Genomic DNA, 18,108 nt, shown 5'->3' on the forward strand with positions numbered 1-18,108 from the left:
CACATCCAGTTTTCCTGACTGGTCTATATATCTACATTGCATACATATATACACACCCTTTCTTCCTGAAGGCTAGGATGGGGCTGTTAGGAATTGAGGGAGTTGAAGTCCAAAACACCCGGAGGACCGAAGTTTACCCAGTTTGACCATAGATGCTACTGGAATATGGTCATTCAGCCCGGAAAACTCACAGCAACCCTACCTGTCTTCCATCTATGCAAGGCGAGCCCCTTTTCATACTGCCCCCCCACCTCCCCGTTGGCTAGAGCAGCGCCCAATCAGCGGCCGGGAAGACGGGCCTCCGCTTATCAAGGCCGCACACTCCTTTCGTCCCACCCTCCTTCTCGCGGCCTGGCCGAGTCCTCTTTTCAACCCCTCACCCCCTCAATTCCCCGGATGTAACATTTAAAGCGCCACCAACCTGGTCCCGCTTCCTCCCGGAGTGCCCCCTCCTCCTCCTGCTCCGCTCCCGGGGGGCGCCACGGTCGCGACCCGGGCTCCCCCCGCGGCCCCGGGGCTGAGGCTGCCGTTGGGGCTGGCGGGCGGCGGGTTGGCTTTGCGTGAGACGGCCGTGACAGCCGAGGCGGCGGCGAGGGGCGGCGTGGGCGCGGTGGCGGGCGCCGGGCCCGAGGCGGGAGGGGCGGGTTGCGGGGAGGGCGGCGGCAGCGGCTGCTTCAACATGGCGGAGCTTCCCGGGCCCGCCCGTCCGCCTTGCCTGCCTGAGCACAGGCGCAACGGAGGCCGTTGGGAACGAAGAATAATAGAATAAGAGGCCTAGTTTTCCCTCAGAGGCCTTTCTGGCCCGGAAGGGGAAGCGGCAGAGGCAAGCAAGGAAAGGAAGCCGGCCGGCGAAGGGGTTCCTCTCTCTAGACCGAGAGGGTGGTCAAAAACCGAGGAGGGCTCTTAAAGAAGAGAGCGGAGGCTTGAGGAGGAGCCTAGGCCGCGCGCGCGACTGCCCGCCCGCCTGCCTTCTCAGAGCGTCGGGAGCGCGCTCGTTTCTTCGCTCCTCAACGTAGGCCTCGAGGCCAAGGAACGGGTTTCCGCGACGCGTCCTCTAATTGGCCGCCTGGCCCTGCCCTTTTTCGCCCCCTCCCTTTTTTTCTGGTCGCGAGCTTGCGCCTCAAAGCGGGAGGGGGGTGTTGGGGGGAGAAGTTCTAAGACTCGCTCTTTCTCTAGAGCGCGCGCGCTTCAGCCAATCAAGAGGCGCCGCTGGGAGGCCGCGAGGACAGACTCAAGCCCGCGCAGGTGGGAGGAGGAGGAAAAAGGGAGACGGCAGTGTGCGCACGCGCAAAGGAGGAAGCCAAAGATTGAGAGAGGGGCGGGGGGGAGAGGAGAGTGGTGATGTTGGCGTTGAGGGAGAAAAGCCAACCCCCCTTTTTTCCCCCCGACGCAAAATGGTTCCAAACCCCTTTTGTTTCCGTCGCAGGACCCCTCTTTTTTTCGCGTATCGGGAGCGCGCTCGCTTTGCTGAGGTGCTTTAAGGAAAAGGGAAGGAAGTACACAGGATCCCGCTGGCGGCCCGCGCGGACGAGAAGGAGTCAATCCGGTTGCTGCACAATGAGTCCCTTGGTGGGAGGCGGGGCTTCGGCTTTGCGCATGCGCACGAGCCCGCTCGCTCCCTCTCTCACTCGCTCGGCCCACCTCCTCCGTTCCCCGGCCGCTGCGCGCGCACGTTCCCTGCGACCAATGGGGGGAAACGAAAGTGTAGGATCGGGTTCCTGGTTGCGGGGGGCGGGCGGGGGGGGGGGAAGGAAGGAGGCGTTCCTCCGGTAAGGACCCCAGTGCACATGCGCAAGAGGAAACAAAGACCCAAGCCTGCCTTGTTTTCGGGAGTCCGGAGTGCGCAGGCGCGGACGCTGAGGAAGGGAAGTGGGAACGTTGCGCATGCGCGCTACTCGCACAAATGTGCCGGGAGAAAGGGGAGGGGAAGGCCTTTGGTACCTCGCAATGCGCATGGCTAGGGGGCGTGGCCTCCTGTGAAGGCCAGGAAGCCCCGTATGTTGCTGAAAGGCGCTTGACCCCGTGTGACCCCAGTTCTTCAATGTCACGCGGGTTGCCTTACAACTCAAGGACAATGCGACCTCTTCTTTATATTTAGATTTGCGATTATAATGTGTGATCTAAATTTATATAGATTACATAGATTTGTGATTATAATGTGGTTTACATTTTTAAACCAATACCAGTACGTTAGGTTTCCAACAGACCTCACAGCCTCTGAGGATGCCTGCCATAGATGTGGGCGAAACGTCAGGAGAGAATACTTCTGGAATATGGCCATACAGCCTGGAAAACATACAACAATCCAAAATTCCAGTTGCTCCACTATACTTGAAAATTGGTCTCTTCTACACTGCCATATAATTTGGATCAGGCATGGGCAAACTGGCCATCCTCCAGGTTTTTTGGACTTCAACTCCCACAATTCCTAAAAGCCTCAGGCTCCTTCCTTTTCCCCCTCAGCCACTTAAGCTGTGGCAAGTTCTTGGTGGTATGGGGATACCAAGTCACCTTGTCTGTCTCCTGAGGAATCTATATAACAACCAAGTAGCAACAGTAAGAACAGACCATGGAAAAACAGACTGGTTCAAGATTGGGAAAGGAGTACGGTAGGACTGTATACTCCCACCCCACCTATTCACCTTGTATGCAGAATGCATCATGCAACGTGCAGGGCTTGATGAATCCAAGGCTGGAGTTTAAATTGCTGGAAGAAACATTCACAACCTTAGATATGCAGATGATACCACTTTGATGGCTGGAAGCAAGGAGGAGCTGAGGAGCCTTATAGCCAAGATGAAAGAAGAAAGTGCAAAAGTTGGGTTGCAGTTAAACATTAAAAAAAAAACAAGATTGTGGCAACCAGGCTGATTGATAACTGGCACTGTCCTTTGTGGGGACAGTGTTGTCGTCATTAATGCACTTTTAAGTGTAGAAGGGGCACCAATAAGCACCTTCCAGTAGAACTGAACTGCTGCACTGCACTTTATGAACTAAACCGCTTACCACCTATATTACACCAATATTTATTATGATAACATCAAATACCTATTGCTGGACCCTTCTTTGGACTTGAATTAAGCACTATAGCACTTTGGCACTTAGGTCGTTACAACCACAGTCAACGTCTGTAGTGATCAAGGTGTGTTAGTAGCTAGAGTATTAATTAAGGGTCAGGGACACAAATAGGAGGGTGGGAAGGGAGGGCAGTGGTTAGAGGCCATTGGGCCAGTGCAATTACCATCCATAGATAACAATATAAACAACACTGAAGCACTGGAGCACTCTTATAGGATTGGGGTAAAGAAATTAACATCTTAACTCCTACGCTGAGTATACTACTGCTTCCAATCAGAACATCAGTATAACCCTCAAAGGAGGTAGGAGTAGGAAGCAGCGGTAATATGATCCTCACGTGTGAAAGTGAGTCTACAACTATGGTAGACTATGTAGGGAGAGGGTGTGCATTTAGCAGCTGGGGGGCCCCCATCGAAGTTATCCAGGGGAGGGGGAGATATGGGAAAGGGAGGCATAACTTAATTCGGCCTAGGGTGAGAAATAGAGTGCTTGTAGATCTAAAACGGCCTCCTGACATAGTAAAGTTGGGTGCCCAGGTTGGCGGACCCTCCGATCTGAAGGTGGTGCTGCTGAACGCCAGGTCTGTCAACGGTAAAGCTGCAATCATCCACGACCTCATCCTGGATGAGCGGGCAGACCTGGCGTGCATAACGGAGACCTGGTTGGACGAGGCTGGGGGAGTTAACCTCACCCAGCTTTGTCCACCAGGATATACCGTGCAGCACCAACCAAGATCTGGAGGGAGGGGAGGAGGGGTTGCAGTGGTCTATAAGGAGTCCATCCCCCTGACCAGGTGCCCCATCCCGCAGTCTACCTTGTTTGAGTGTGCTCATCTGAGGGTAGGGAGCCGGGACAGTTTAGGGATTCTGTTAGTGTACCGACCACCCCGCTGCACTACAGTCTCCCTGCCTGAGCTAGCTGGGGTGGTCTCGGGCCTGGCTTTGGAGTCCCAACGGCTCATTGTGCTGGGGGACTTCAATGTCCATGCCGAGGCCACTCCCTCCGGTGCGGCTCAGGACTTCATGGCCGCCATGGCAACCATGGGGCTGTCCCAATTAGTATCTGGCCCTACCCACAGAGCAGGGCACACACTTGACTTGGTTTTCTGCCAGGGATGGGAGGAAGGTGGCGGTGTGGAGGAGCTCACCATCGCTCCTTTGCCATGGACCGACCATCACCTGATCAGGTTTAGAATCACTGCGCCCCCCAACCTCCGCAGGGGTGGAGGACCCAAAATGGTCCACCCCAGGAGGCTTATGGATCCGGATGGATTCCTGACGGCTCTTGGGGAATTTCCCGCCACCTCGGCTGGTGACCCTGTCGATGCTCTGGTCGCACTCTGGAACAAGGAGGCGGCTAGGGCAATAGACACGGTCGCTCCGGAACGTCCCCTCTCAAGTACCCGAGCTAAACCATCTCCTTGGTTCACTGAGGAGTTGGCAGCAATGAAGCGAAAGAAGAGGGGACTAGAGGGTGTGTGGCGTTCGGAGCCAAGCGAGCCAAACCGAACACGGCTGTGTTCCTATCTTAGGGCATATGCCGCGGCAATAGATGCTGCAAAGAACATTTTCTTTGCAGCTAATATTGCGTCTGCAAAGAACCGTCCGGCGGAGCTGTCCCGAGTTGTCAGAGGTTTGTTATATCCCGTCCCTCAAGACGGGATCCCTGACAACTCGGCAGCCCGCTGTGAAGCATTTGCTCGGTTCTTTGCGGACAAAGTCGCTTTGATCCGTTCTGGCTTTGACACCATATTAACGGCAGTCTCCGAGGAGGTAGCAAGAGCACCTGCTTGTCCTATTTTGATGGATTCGTTTCAATTGGTTCAGCCTGAGGACGTGGACAAGGTGCTTGGAGAGGTGAGGGCTACCACATGCATCCTAGACCCCTGCCCATCCTGGCTAGTGAGAGAAGCCAGAGGGGGATTGGCCGAGTGGGTGAAGGTGGTGGTGAATGCCTCCCTTCGGGAAGGCATATTTCCAGCGAGCCTTAAATTGGCTGTGATCAAACCGCTGTTGAAGAAGCCATCACTGGACCCCACTCAATTGGATAGCTATCGGCCTATTTCCAATCTCCCCTTTTTGGGCAAGGTCGTGGAATGTGTGGTGGCTGCACAACTCCAGGCATTCTTGGTTGACACTGATTTTCTGGATCCGGCGCAGTCTGGCTTCAGGCCGGGGCATGGTACCGAGACAGCCTTGGTCGCCTTAGTCGATGATCTACGCCGGGAACTGGACAGGGGGAGTGTGTCCCTGCTGGTTCTGCTGGACCTCTCAGCGGCCTTCGATACCGTCGATCACGGTATCCTTCTGGGGCGCCTTGCCGGGATGGGTCTCGGAGGTACTGTTTTGCAGTGGCTCCGGTCCTTCCTGGAGGGGCGTTCCCAGATGGTGTCATTGGGGGACACCTGCTCGGCCCCACAACCATTGACTTGTGGGGTCCCGCAGGGTTCAGTACTGTCCCCCATGTTGTTCAACATATACATGAAGCCGCTGGGAGAGATCATCAGGAGTTTCGGGGTTCGGTGTCATCTGTACGCAGATGATGTCCAGCTCTGTCACTCCTTCCCACCTGTCACTAAGGAGGCTGTTCAGGTCCTGAACCGGTGTCTGGCCTCTGTGTCGGACTGGATGAGGGCGAACAAATTGAAACTGAATCCAGACAAGACAGAGGTCCTCCTGGTCAGTCGCAAGGCTGAACAGGGAATAGGGTTACAGCCTGTGTTGGACGGGGTCGCACTCCCCCTGAAGACACAGGTTCGCAGTCTGGGGGTTCTCCTGGACTCATCGCTGAGCCTGGAGCCCCAGGTCTCGGCGGTGGCCAGGGGAGCCTTTGCACAACTAAGACTTGTGCGCCAGCTGCGCCCGTTCCTTGGGAGGTCTGACTTGGCCACGGTGGTCCACGCTCTGGTTACATCCCGTTTGGACTACTGCAACGCTCTCTACGTGGGGTTGCCTTTGAAGACGGCCCGGAAGCTCCAATTAGTACAACGGGCGGCAGCCAGATTAATAACTGGGGCGGCTTATAGGGAGCGTACCACCTCCCTACTTAGCCAGCTCCACTGGCTGCCGATATGCTACCGAGCCCAATTCAAAGTGCTGGTTTTGACCTATAAAGCCCTAAACGGTTCTGGCCCAAACTACTTGTCCGAACGTATCTCCTCCTATGAGCCAGGAAGATCCCTAAGGTCATCTGGAGAGGCCCTGCTCTCGGTCCCGCCTGCCTCACAGGCACGGCTGGTGGGGACGAGGGACAGGGCCTTCTCGGTGGTGGCTCCCCGGCTGTGGAACACCCTCCCCAGAGAAATACGGCAAGCCCCAACCCTTTTGAGTTTTAGAAAAGCCCTGAAAACATGGCTATGTGCCCAGGCTTTTGAAGATTAAACGATAATGACGACCCGGACTGATTTACGGCTACAGCACGAGGATTTTGGAGGAATGGATTTTAATCATATGTTTTTATATTTTTTATATTGTTTTAATTGTTTTATTGGATTTTTATAGCTGTTTTAATTATGTATAGGCATCGAATTGTTGCCAATTTTGTACGCCGCCCTGAGTCCCTTCGGGTGAGAAGGGCGGGATATAAATGTTGGAAATAAATAAATAAAATAAATAAAATAAATAAATATGGAGAAAACGTGGAGGCAGTGACAGATTTTATATTTCTAGGTGCAAAGATTACTGCAGACAAAGACTGCAGCCAGGAAATCAGAAGACATTTACTTCTTGGGAGGAGAGCTATGACCAATCTCGATAAAACAGTGAAGAGTAAAGACATCACACTGGCAACAAAGGTTTGCATAGTTAAAGCAATGGTATTCCCCGTAGTAACCTATGGATGTGAGAGCTGGACCATAAGGATGGCTGAGCAAAGGAAAATACAGTGTTCCCTCACTTAGCGCGGGAGTTACGTTCCAGGACCACCCGCAATAAGTGAAAATCCACGAAGTAGAGATGCTATATTTATTTTAATATGTATACATTATTTTAAGTCTTTATCTACCAATCGTGTATTGATAAATCACCTCCTTCTCCTCCTGTTGCCATTTGGGCTCCTTTTCTCTCCCTTTGGCTTCTCCTTCCTCCCTTCCTTAGGCTGTAAATTGTAATTTTTATGATTTATAATAGTCTTTTAGAATTTATTGAAAGACCACGAAACAGTGAATCCATGAAAAGTGAACCGCAAAGTAGTGAGGGAACACTGTAGACGCTTTTGAACTGTGGTGTTGAAGGAAGATTCTGAGAGTGTCTTGGACCGCAAGAAAATCCAACCAGTCCATACTCCAGGAAATAATGGCCGACTACTCACTGGAGGGGATATTAGAGGCAAAGATGAAGTACTTTGGTCACATCATGAGAAGACAGGAAAACTTGGAGAAGATAATGATGCTGGGGAAAATGGAAGGAAAAAGAAAGGGGCCCACCGAGAGCAAGGTGGATGGATGGTATCCTTGAAGTGACTGGTTTGACCTTGAAGGAGCTGGGGGTGGCCACGGCCAACAGGGAGCTCTGTCGGCCATGAGGTCACAAAGAGTCAGAAGTGACTAAACGAATAAACAACAAAATGCCTTCAAATCATTTCTGAATTATGACACCCATAGAAGTGCTTTGCCTTTGATGTCCTCTGAGGCCCCTTCTACACTGCCATATAAAATCCACATTTTCTGCTTTGAACTGGATTATACGGCACTGTAGACAAACCATTTCATCACATTTACTAAATTCCACTGAGTGCTACATTTAAAATCTGAGAAGCCACTGTTTTCATCACATTAGTTTCGCTTCAACTGTAGGATAGAGCATTCTCTGCGTATTTGAAAGTGTGGGGACCAGCATTCTTTTCAAATGTTTGTGAACATGGTGAGGAACTGGATTTTTGGTAATGGTCCAGATGTTTGGCCAATTTCGCAGTGTGATGGCATTTGTTGCTCCCAGGTTTAAAATGAAATGTTTCCCCAATTTGTGGGAGGGGAAATTGTGGGAGGAGCCAAAAATTCCCTTGTTAAGAAAAGAATTACCTTTTGCTCACCGATTTTTTTTTACTTTGCCAGAACAATCTCTTTTTTTAAAGAGCCTTTCTGGCTCCTTCCCTTCCTTCTGTAATGTCTGTGCCTTGTGTTGCATGGGAAAGCTGGGAGACAAGGATTATTATTATCAGCTGTTGTTGTATTTATGCTTTTATAATTTTTATATGTTTTTATGTATTACTTCATTGTAATCAAATGTATCTTATGTTATTGTATTCTATTGTTGCACTACTAGGCTTGATCCCCATGTAAGCCGCCCCAAGTCCCTTCGGGATATAAGATGGGGTGGGATATAAAAATAAAGTTATTACTATTATGCCATGTCGCTATGCGATGGAGTCCTCCTGGGAGTTAGTTTCCCAAGGTCCATACTCTTCTCTTCGTGTATTTACACTATAGAATGAATGTTCTTTGACCCCACTTTAAATAACATAGCTCCACACTATGCAGTCCTCGGAATTATAATTTTTCAAGGTCCACATCCTTCTCGGTGGAGCAGCTAAGAGAGAGAGAATCGTGGCTTTCCCTCCCTCCCTCTCTGCTTCCTTGTATCTGGAATTGAAGATATGTAACACCTGATATTTCAAAGAGATTTTTTTCCTACAAAGAAGGGGGGAGGGATGGTGGGCGGTGCCTAGCGATTAAAGTGTAATGAGAAATCTGAAAGAATGCTGAGTACCACTAATACATTAAACAGTGTGATGAAGGTACAGGAAATCATGTTTTTCATTCCAACACTGAGTCAGACTGAGTCTACACTTTCCAGCTTCAATGTGGTAGGACGAAGTGGTAGGATAATCCAGTTCAAATCTGATAATGCTTTGATAACCTGGATTATCTGGCAGTGTAGAAAGGGCCTGAGAGAGTGTGTCTTACCCAAAGTCACCATCTATTGCGTTTCCAGAGCCAAGTGGGCCTTGAACCTTGGTCTCCAGAGCCATGGTTCAAAACTCAGTCAGTGCATCACGCTACCTCTTATTTGCTGCCTGTTCTTGAAAACACTGGCTTTCTGGTAAAGTAGAGGGCAGGAGAAAAAGAGGAAGGCTGCACAGAATAGAATCACAGATATGGAAGAGACCCCAAGGGCCATCTAGTCCAACCCCATTTTGCCATACAGGAATACACAAAGCACTCCTGGCAGATGACCATTTGACCTCTGTATAAAAATCTCCACAGAAAGAGTTCACCATGCTCCAAGGCAGCATATCCCGCTAATCTATCAGTAAGTTCTTCCTAATGTTTAGGTGGAATCTCTTTTCCTGTGATTTGAATCCATTTGAGTCCTCTAGTCTCTAGAGCAGCAAAAACACATGTTTGTCCCATTTCACATGTTTATACATGTTAGGCATGTGCGATCGGAAAAACATTTTCAGACATATTACAAAACTGGGGCCATCGGTGTTTTGTTTCTAAAATGTTTCTAAAGTGTCATCAGTGAAAATTTCGTTACTATAACAAGAGTAATGAAATTTTGTTACTGTTTTATAGTAATTGTGCAAGTGGGGAAACTTCAGGGGCTCTTATCTCCCTCATTTTTCAGCTGTGGTGAGACAGTGGTAGAACACATTTACCACTGTTAGCCCATCAAGTTTCAGAACATTTTAGTTATTCACAGGTTTTGGGGGAATTTTCAAAGTTTTTATAAACTATATATAAAAAACATACAAGAGCTATCTCCTTGAATTTTCTATACAATGACACAAGTTAATAGGGGATCATTCCCCCCAACTTTCAGAAATATTCATACACCAGATTTTGGGGAATGTTTTGAAGTTTTTACATCTGGGAAAATGTAATCAATATAAAAATGGAGAAAACACAAAATTTTTCAAAATTAATGACTTTTTAAAAAGGCAAGGAACATTGCCTGTATATATACTCCAGACTAAACTGCAAAACATTATCTTGAACTGACTCTTAAGAAACAGCCACGTGAGTACCTTTCTAAAATGCTCAATGGAAACATGGACTAGAAGAGTGCACACACAATGCGGGATGTGTTAAATCTCCAACATTCACAAAAGATCACACATCTAAAATGTATGATTGGCTAATTAATATTAAATATCCCAGAAACAATGCTATAAAAACTGCTTAAAAGCATAACCGGTCAGCAGACAGAATTCAATTGACCATTATTATTGCAGTCTCTACTGGTAATAATAAAACGCTGCCACATTAAGATGTACTAGTGATCCTAATAGCTATAGCTAGATCACAAACTAACGAGATCTTAAAGGGCTTAACCACAAATGCCTATCTGAACAGCATATGAATAGTTGTGCTTAGTGAAAAATTGGCATATTGCCTGTGAGCTTTACAAATGAAAACCAATAGAGGAAAAATTTATATGTACATGGTTTGTTTGTCACACATCAACAAAGACTCTTACCATTGTTTTAAATAAGATTACTTGAAGTTCTATCTGCAATTTATAACCCACAGCATAAGATTCAAGGTGGAATGAGCTCTCCTGACTGGGAAGTAGTTCAACGTCTTGTCATTTTCCTGCAATAGGATTGTCCAGCATTTATGACCTACACATCCTAATGCACTAGTACATAACTGCTGCTCAGTCTCCGACTCTTTGTGACTTCATGGACCAGTCCACGCCAGAGCTCCCTGTTGGCTGTCACCGCCCCCAGTTCCTTCAAGGTCAAACAAGTCACTTCAAGGATACCTGTCACACTCAAGGCAGCCGAGCACCAAGAACTGTACACGGAGGCCAATAACTATCTAATATCTTTATTAAAGAAATATATAAGAATGATAAAAACAAGTAAAAATTATAGTCCAGAAGCAGACCTTTCAAATGAGGTCAAATATAGTCCAGAAATATTTTGTCCAATAAATGATAATAGAGTCCAAAGATAAAATCCAATAAACCGAAACACACACTATTGCCAAGCAATAGTGTGGGGAATTGTCCAGGGTCTTTCAAGGTCCAAGGTAAAACCACAAGAAGGCTGGAAACAAAGCTTGAATCTAGGAACAAGGTCCGTGACTAGAAACGAGGCAAGGCAATTCTTGAATACTTGAAGAGGCAAGGCAAGGAAACTGGATTTGCGGACTTAGCGAAGTCCACACTAGGCTGGGAACACGAAATCACTCCTGAAGCTGCTCTGTTGTCTCCGCACGGAATCAACCGTGCCAGGCACCTTTAACTGGGTCTCATTTCCCACCAAACAGGTGTCCAGCGTTCTCTTTCCCTAGAGAACAGGAAACGAAAACCAACTTTCCAGATGTGAGACTCCCTGGATTTTCCCAGGGGAAACATGGCTAATCAGTGTCTTGTTTGGCTGCAATTCTCAAACTCCTGCGAACCCGCTCTTTCACTCCCCTGTCTGCAGCAAAGGACTGTCTCCTAGCGAAGGGAGGTGAGAGCTGCTCAAGGTCTGTTTTAATGGGTTCTTGGGCAAGAACATCAACATCAGGCATCTGGAAGGATTCCAGCTGTTGTTGATCCGGAGAAAACCCCATGTTTTCATCCTCATCAGCCACAGTGACACTAGGAGCGGGACTACAAGGCCCATGAGGCATCACAATACTGTCCATACTAGTACATAACACTGAACCAAAAATATCTCCAAAATAAACTCAGGAAAGATACCACTTATGGTACAATGCATTGACTAAAGTATGAAATTACGATGTTGCTTGCCTCTATTAAAGTTTCCTATTTGTACATGAAAAAAACCCTAAAATATAAAAGGTGGCAGCTTGAACAACACAATTGCCTTTGTTTCTGCATATATGACTACAGAGAATCACACCCTAGCTGCTTTGCTTGTAGTATGGGAGGGGGCACCTCAGACTGGTGGGACATGAGCTAGCCATAAGGATCAACAGTGCTGGCCTCAAGCAGGTCTTTATTATTTGCGGAGATGCTGGAACCCATCAGCTAAAGGACAATTGTAGCTTTCTCTGCTGTAGACCACCACCTGCATTAATTTTGCCACAAAAAGCTTATCAATAACAATGTGCAACAATTTTTGGTACCAAATGAAAGTGGAGCCCAGATGAGTGCAATGCTTGTGTCCAAAGTGAGATAGTTGCAATGGTTCTTTCAGCAGAAAAGCATTTAAAACATACATTCCTATGAGAGTCCAAAAATGAGACTTATTTTGTGCAAACTGCAGTTAGCCTGTAGTTTTTGTTACTACGCTCACTCTTGTTAGTCTAAATATTAACATGAAGCCCAAAAGATATAGTTCTATCATCTGAATAGTGATCTAGGTTATATGACGGAGTTGGTGTGCTACTGTATGACTAGATATGCCCTTAACACTATATCCAGTGATGTGGGACAGCATCTAATTTTCTCTTTGTCCTAGTGCAGAATTTCTCAAATTGTGCTCCTCCAGGTGTTTTAGACTTCAGGCTTCCTCAATTCCTAACAGCTGGTAAACTGGCTGGGATTACCTTGAGATCCAGGTCTTACCGGGTCTATTTAATGAATTCAAAACAAACCAGGAAAACCATGATTTCTTCCAAATTAATTTGTTTTTACCAGAGGTGTCATTTGGACACCTCCAGTAAAAACCCAGACAGGTCCCGGGAATATGGGCTTGTCTGGATGGGCCCTCAGTGAATTAAGTTGAAGTAAATTTTGTGCCACTTCTGTTACCGATGAGTCTTATGACTGTAGACTGAATGGGTGTATGAAATGCAAGCAATCCCACTCTTCCCAATCTAGTCCATGACTCCACTCCTTTTTAGCCATTATTACAGTTTTCATACTGGATACTGAACTGGATGCTACATCAACAGAGTGTATCTTGAATAGTTCCAGCTACCTTCCTGAGACAGCATCATCATCATCATGGCTGAGGCCTCTCCTATACTGCCATATACAACCCCGATAATCTGCTTTGAAATGGATTATATGGCAGTGTAGACTAAAATAATCCAGCGCACACACAATGTGTCCTGTTCTTGCTCGTGAACACATTTTGCAAACTTTTCAAACAATACAACTCCCACGGAAGCTATTTTTCAGAACAGAATTTGGGAAGTACAGTAGAGTCTCACTTATCCAACATAAACGGGCCGGCAGAACGTTGGATAAGCGAATATGTTGGATAATGAGAGATTAAGGAGAAGCCTATTAAACATCAAATTAGGTTATGATTTTAAAAATTAAGCACCAAAACATCATGTTATACAACAAATTTGACAGAAAAAGTAGTTCAATATGCAGTAATGCTATGTAGTAATTACTGCATTTACGAATTTAGCACCAAAATATCATGATGTATTGAAAACATTGACTACAAAAATGTGTTGGATAATCCAGAACGTTGGATAAGCGAGTGTTGGATAAGTGAGACTCTACTGTATACTATCCCCCAGAAGGAAAGAAAAGAAGTGGAACAGCCCTATTTCAAACAACCTTTTGAAAATTCTACCACAAACACAGATCCTTTGGTACACAGGTGTTTTGACAAACCGGTCAGTCTGTTTATGCATGTTTATTTGGATGTAACTCACAAGACCATTTAAGCTGTGCTGAATCAGCTCACAGGCGTAAGTACTGTAGTTCAGTATCCTGTTCCTACTGTATCCAGCTAGATGTCTATGGGAACCCGTAAGTCAGATATCATCAGTTTCCTGTTCATACTCATCAGGAACTGATACTGAGAAACATGAGTCAAGCCATCATGACTAATGACCACTGATGACCCTATACTCCATGAACATATTTAACTTTCCTTCAAAAGCTATTCTAGTTAAGTAAATGATAAATATCTCATAGAGAAGTTTATTCTTTAATTATGCAAGAATTCTAGTAGTTTATCTAACTATACCATGAGAAAGTTTCCCCTATTATATACATTGGACTACGACTGGAGATCAAGACTCAAATCCCCATTGGCTCATGGAACCCCACTGGGTGACCCTGGGCAAATCACATTCTCTCCACCTTAAAGACAAGCAAAGGCAAACCTCTGAACAGATCTTTCCAAGAAAACCCTGGCATAGGTTTGTCTTCAGATTGCCATAAACCTGTCCTCATCTTATTTCTTCTATATGTATACCGTTTTGAGTCTTCAAACCAGTGTTGCTGATGTTGACATTTGAGCAGCAAGAGTTGCTGCTGTCCCGTATGGAAAACTTTGCTAGCAAAAGAAATTTATACTTCTTCAGCTGACAGGAATAAGACATATTCATTTTGAGATCTCCTTCTTTTCAAAGCTAGTTCCAGTAGTTGAAATGCTTCAGGCCCCTTAGAGGGCTGCAATGATTTGATATTGGAGATCACCCTGCACATAGCTTTACAATGAAAGCCCTTTCTGTGTCACCTTGGCTTTGCTAGTAGTTACAATTGGTCAGGTGTAAGCTACATGCCATGCTTCAGCTTATGTGGTACAGTAATGGAAAGAAACAGAAAGATTTTCATCTTGATGTATGCAGATGATCTAGTGCTCATCTCCCTCTCTTGGCTGGGTCTTCAAAATCTCCTGGAGGCTTTCAGTATCTATTGCCAAGAGGAATATCTGTCAAAAAAGTAATGGGAAGAAAGTGGGAAGGCAAAACTAAGAATCAGCTCTGTTTCCCCCCTTTCTCCTCCTCTCCTTCTCTTTCTCCCTCACAATTACCGTATATACTAGAATATAAGCCGAGGCACCTAATTTTATCACAAAAAACTGGGAAAACATTGACTCCAGTATAAGCCGAGGGTGGTAAATTTCAGAAATAAAAATAGATACCAATAAAATTACATTAATTGAGACATCAGTAGGTTAAATGTTTTTGAATATTTACATAAAGCTCAAATTTAAGATAAGTGTCCAACTCTGATCAAATCATTACTCTCATCTTCTTCAATGTAAATGTGCTTATGTATCCTTTTAATAATAAGAGAGTAAAATAATACATGGAATATTAATAATAAGTACAGGAAAATAATACAAGTAATAATAAATAGAGTAAATAAATGCAATAATAATAATAATAATAATAATAAGTTCAGAGTGAAATAATAAATTTATTAATAATAATAATAAAAATAGAGTAAAATAAATGTAATAGTAGCAACAATAATAGAGAAAAATAATAAATGTAATAATACCAATAATAATAGAGAAAAATAATAAACTGTCCCAAATATAAGCCAACCAGGACACTCGCCCGAGTATAAGCCGAGGGGGGCTTTTTCAATCTTAAAAAAAGGGCTGAAAAACTAGGCTTATAGTCGAGTATATACAGTAATTTCTAAATAAACACAGTTTATTTTGAAATTAGAGTGATAGGTACATCTTGCCAAAAAAACCAGGATGTCCAAGTAGTGATGGGAAACATTAAGGTCTCTACTTCTTCCCATGGATCTTTATTTCGAAACTTGAGTGGACAGCACTTCAAGCAGAAGGCAGTTCTGTGACAGTCTTTTAAACAGAAAAATGTCTCCTATGGAGTTTCTCAGTTGACCTATTATAAGCAAATGTATATCATCTCTGACGTCTGACCCCATTCTGACAATTTGATCTCAGAATACAGATTTCTGTGGAGCTCAAATAAAGGAATATCAGCTGGCTTGGGAAAACCTTGGGGCTGCAGGAAAGCATGTACCACAAAACAGTCAAATGAGGACAAAACCCACCCAATGCCTATAAAATACTGAGTGTTGAATGCGGTGGCGCAGTGATATGGAATCCTTGGGGTTGTAGGCTAGTGAAGCACCAGCATTTTTGGCAGGGAAGGCTAAAGATCTTGTAAAATAACAACTCTTATAATTCTGTAGTATTGAACCACAACAGTTTAAATAGTGTCAAACTGCATTAATTCTAAAATACAGATGCTTTAAAAAACTGCACTGTATTTATTTAATAATGCTGTGTTTTAATGCTGCCGATAGCTTAATTCTATTTAAATATTCACTTTGTATGTGTTTTAGTTGTATGGTTCTTTTAAATGGTGAGCCTCTTTACGCTTCAATTTTTGAGGAAAGCGGGATACCAATAACAGTAATAGAATTGAAAGCTGCCATGAATAATCAAAGGAAACTCTTATGCGATGGCTTGTAATCATATGCAGATTTTCGCTGAATAGAAATTGACAGTTCACAGGAAGGAAGTGAATTATCCCTCTTAGCAGTTTGCATACTCTAGCTCTAGCAGTTCATTACAAGTTGGAAGTAGGTCATACACCCAGAAAATGTTTATCCTTTTGTTCACCTTTAATACTGCATAATGATGGAACACATGCTAATTTTCTTGCATTGTAGTACTTTCAAGTCTCACTTCTGTCTCTCTCTGCACAGGCAGCAAGGTTGGCTCAAAATACTTTGCTGCATGAAGTGAGGAAAGAAACGACAGCCCTTCTCCCCTTCCACACACGAAAGCTGAATGGATGGACGTTGATATCTCCTTCAATAAGTATTTTTTTGTGTTCTCCATAAGAGAAATTTTTCAAGACATATCAAATTGTTTTCAAGAACGCAATTACCAGAATATTTCAGCAACCATGAGAGATACCAAAAGAAAATAAGTTTCCCTAGGCCCCTTCTACACTGTCATATAATCCAGATTATCAAAGCAGATAATCACATCTGCTTTGAACTGGATTATATGAATCTATACTGCCATATAATCCAGTTCAAAGCAGATAATCTGGATTTTATATGGCAGTGTAGAAGGGGCCCCAGTCTCTAGTTCTGGGTCTTTCAGTTCAAAGCAGATAATCTGGATTTTCTGCTTTGAAAATCTGGATTATAAAGAAGTGTAGAAGTGGCCTAAATTTCATACCTCAGTGGGGAATTAAACCCTGGATTAAGTTTAGGCCCCTTCTTCCCTGCCAAATTAATTCCAGTTCATATAATCCAGTTCATCTGCTTTGAACTGGATTATATGACAATGTAGACTCATATCCAGTTCAAAGCAGATAATCTGGGACCCCTTCCACACAGCTGTATAAAATCCACACTGAACTGGATTATATGGCAGTGTGGACTTGGATAATCCAATTCAAAGCAGATATTGTGGATTATCTGTCTTGATATTCTGGTTTATATGGCTGTGTGGAAGGGACCTCAACTTGTTAGAGTTTGATAGTGGACTTTAGTGACTGGAATTTCCAAGGCAATGTGCATATCAGGTATCCAGACTGGAGTGGTAGTGTTGCGACAAAGGCCCCACCTCACTGACTATTGAATGCAGACTATTGAACGCTCCTGCATTCTTGAATGGACATTCAGTAGGTGAAAATGCTACGAAGTCAGGTGATTCTATGACAGTCAGGGCCTTTTCACACAGCCATAAACCCCAGAATATCAAGGCAGAAAATCTCACAGTATCTGCTTTGAACCGGGTTATCTGAGTCCACACTGCCATATATTCCCGTTCAATGTGGATTTTGTACAGCTGTGTGGAAGGGACCTTAACATAAGGCCAGGGCCCTTCTACAATGCCATATAATCCAGAATATCTGCTTTGAACTGGGGCCCCTTCCACACAGCTGAATAAAATCCCACATTATCTGCTTTGAATTGGGATACATGGCAGTGTGGACTCAGATATCCCAGTTCAAAGCAGATATTTGAATTTTCTGCCTTGATATTCTGGGTTATATGGTTGTGTGGAAGGGCCCTGAGTCCACACTGCCATATAACCCAGTTCAAAGCTGATAATGTGGGATTTTATACAGCTGTGTGGAAAGGCCTCAGTCTACACTGCCATATAATCCAGTTCAAAGCAGATAATCTGGGCCTGAGTTTGTTCCATGGAATACACCTGGATTTCCTCTCGAGAGCATCAGCACGGCATTATGGAAGAAGGGTGCCGCAATGGATCCGTTGCCCTGGCAACAGGGAAACCAAGCCCCCCCCCCTTTCAGCCTCAAAGGGTCATACGTCACGCGTGTTGCCATGGCGACACCGCGCCCGCCTGAGCCAATGACTGACAGCACCGCTCTAGCCTCGAGGACGCATCTTCTCTATAGTATGAATGAGAGTATCCTTGTTGTCGTCGGGATGACGAGGACGGAAGTGAAAGGAAGAAAACAACGTC

General features: G+C 45.3%; 1 protein-coding gene and 1 long non-coding RNA gene across 4 annotated transcripts in view; both read right to left on the reverse strand.

Moving 5' to 3' along the window:
• The window catches only part of atxn2l (ataxin 2 like), a 29,214-nt gene extending 27,523 nt beyond the window's left edge, over positions 1–1,691 (reverse strand). Inside the window, exon 1 of one of the 3 annotated variants that reach the window (XM_062957210.1) lies at positions 422–1,691. In XM_062957210.1, the coding sequence (XP_062813280.1) occupies positions 422–681 (260 nt within the window). In that variant the 5' untranslated portion in view covers positions 682–1,691. Of the gene's footprint in view, positions 1–56; positions 174–202; positions 229–421 lie in introns of those variants that run through there. The other 2 variants (XM_008117505.3, XM_062957211.1) reach the window with 2 other exon arrangements.
• Positions 1,692–13,560: 11,869 nt separating this feature from the next.
• LOC103280006 (uncharacterized) lies at positions 13,561–18,108 on the reverse strand. The gene is made up of 2 exons (XR_507101.2): positions 17,952–18,108; positions 13,561–14,601 (listed from the first exon to the last, which is right to left on the reverse strand). It is a non-coding gene; the product is annotated as an uncharacterized LOC103280006 (long non-coding RNA).

Source organism: Anolis carolinensis, chromosome 6, assembly GCF_035594765.1.
Source record: "Anolis carolinensis isolate JA03-04 chromosome 6, rAnoCar3.1.pri, whole genome shotgun sequence".
NCBI classification, from domain to species: domain Eukaryota; kingdom Metazoa; phylum Chordata; class Lepidosauria; order Squamata; family Dactyloidae; genus Anolis; species Anolis carolinensis.